Source organism: Triticum dicoccoides, chromosome 2B, assembly GCF_002162155.2.
Source record: "Triticum dicoccoides isolate Atlit2015 ecotype Zavitan chromosome 2B, WEW_v2.0, whole genome shotgun sequence".
In the NCBI taxonomy this organism is placed as follows: Eukaryota; Viridiplantae; Streptophyta; class Magnoliopsida; order Poales; family Poaceae; genus Triticum; species Triticum dicoccoides.
In genome coordinates, this window is record NC_041383.1 from 725,054,110 (window position 1) to 725,055,609 (window position 1,500).

The 1,500-nt window shown below is 53.5% G+C and overlaps 1 protein-coding gene across 1 annotated transcript; it reads right to left on the reverse strand.

The window, feature by feature from the left end:
• Positions 1–203: 203 nt before the first annotated feature.
• LOC119368490 lies at positions 204–1,200 on the reverse strand. The gene has a single exon (XM_037633732.1). It carries the CDS (start codon positions 1,189–1,191, stop codon positions 526–528), a length of 666 nt encoding a protein of 221 aa, XP_037489629.1. The 5' UTR covers positions 1,192–1,200; the 3' UTR covers positions 204–525.
• Positions 1,201–1,500: the final 300 nt, after the last annotated feature.

Sequence of the window (1,500 nt, forward strand, 5' to 3'; positions counted from 1 at the left end):
CTGTAAATTTGGTTGAAGTTGATGAAGCTTGACTTTTGAGGAAAATATATACCAGCAAGTACTTGGTATAGACTCTAGTTGTTGGGTGTTCATGCATTTTTTTTATCCAACTAAAAACTTGCCTTGCACATAGCCATTTTTGCCACAAAAGCATGAGCTTTCATCGTTGTTTCATGCCAGGACCTGAATCTCCTTTGGCCGTGTGAATCTTGTATATAAATCACTGCTGATATTATTTCTTGACCTCCCGAAGAATAATTTTGCTTCGACCGTAACCCAACCTTACATGAATCCACCAAATTAAATCATCACACGCACACACGACACACGACACACGACACACGACACGCCCCCAGCGAAAACGACTCCAATTTCGAGGCACGGCCACGAAGAGCTGCACCATGAATTACTCACTGCTCAACATCAAATTCGTACTCACGTAGTACTCCGGATGCTCAGAGTCCGGACACCAAGCCGCCCGGCGCAATGGATGAACCCTCGATGGGTCGTCATGGATCTCGTGGTTCATATGCTCCTGGCGATCATCTCCTGGTACCTCCGGTACGACTCCTGCTTCTCCAGCAAGAACTTCGCGTGGAACCTCGCGATGAACTTCTCCGCCAGCCTGTCGATCTCGTTCACCGCCGGACTAGCCTCGGCGCCGTCGTCCTCGCCCGCCGGCACGCCACCCGACGACCTCTCCTCCTCCAGCCAACACAGGTACCCGCACTCCGCCGTGTCGTCGCACACCTCCACCACCTCCTCCTCCACGGCCGCCGCCGTCGCCGGAACCACAGCGTTCCACTCCGCCGCGTACTCGTAGTCGTAGTATGACGAATAGCAGGGCGCGCGGCTGGCGTCCAACCGATCCCTCGCTCGAGCTGGCGGGAAGGAGGTGCCGACGAAGTGCATCTTCACGAAGCCGACGATCTTGCTCGTCTGCTTCTTGCCGCCGCTCCTCTTCGCCGACTTCGTCGTCGAGCGACCGTAGTGGCCGTACCCGCCACCGCCGGCTCTCGCGGCGGCAGTCCTCTTCTTGCTGAGTATCACGTCGACGAGCAGGGCCCTGAACCTGGCGACGGCGCGGAAGACGTGACCTACCTGCCGGTAGATGTGGGAGTGGAGGATGGAGTCGATCTTGGGTGAGATCGAGCTCGGGAGCAGAGCCTCCACGTGGAACAGTGGAGCCATGGTGGACGAGGTGGTGAGCTCGCCCGCGCGACTGCCATGGGTTTATATATACGCAAGGCCCGTGGGTGTCGTGTGGCGAAATGTGTCTAGCCATCCGTACTGTCAGTTAGCCCGATGCTAAGCTGGCTTACTCACTCTGACTTCCATTATTTGTACTTTCTTTTGTTGATCTCACACATTATTTTCTTCCAATGAGTCGAAGCTCTTTATTAGTAATCCCTCTGTCAAGAAATATAAAAGCGTTGAGATCACTAAGTCTTTTGTTGATCTCACAAATTATTTTCTACGAATGAGTCGAAGCTCTTTATT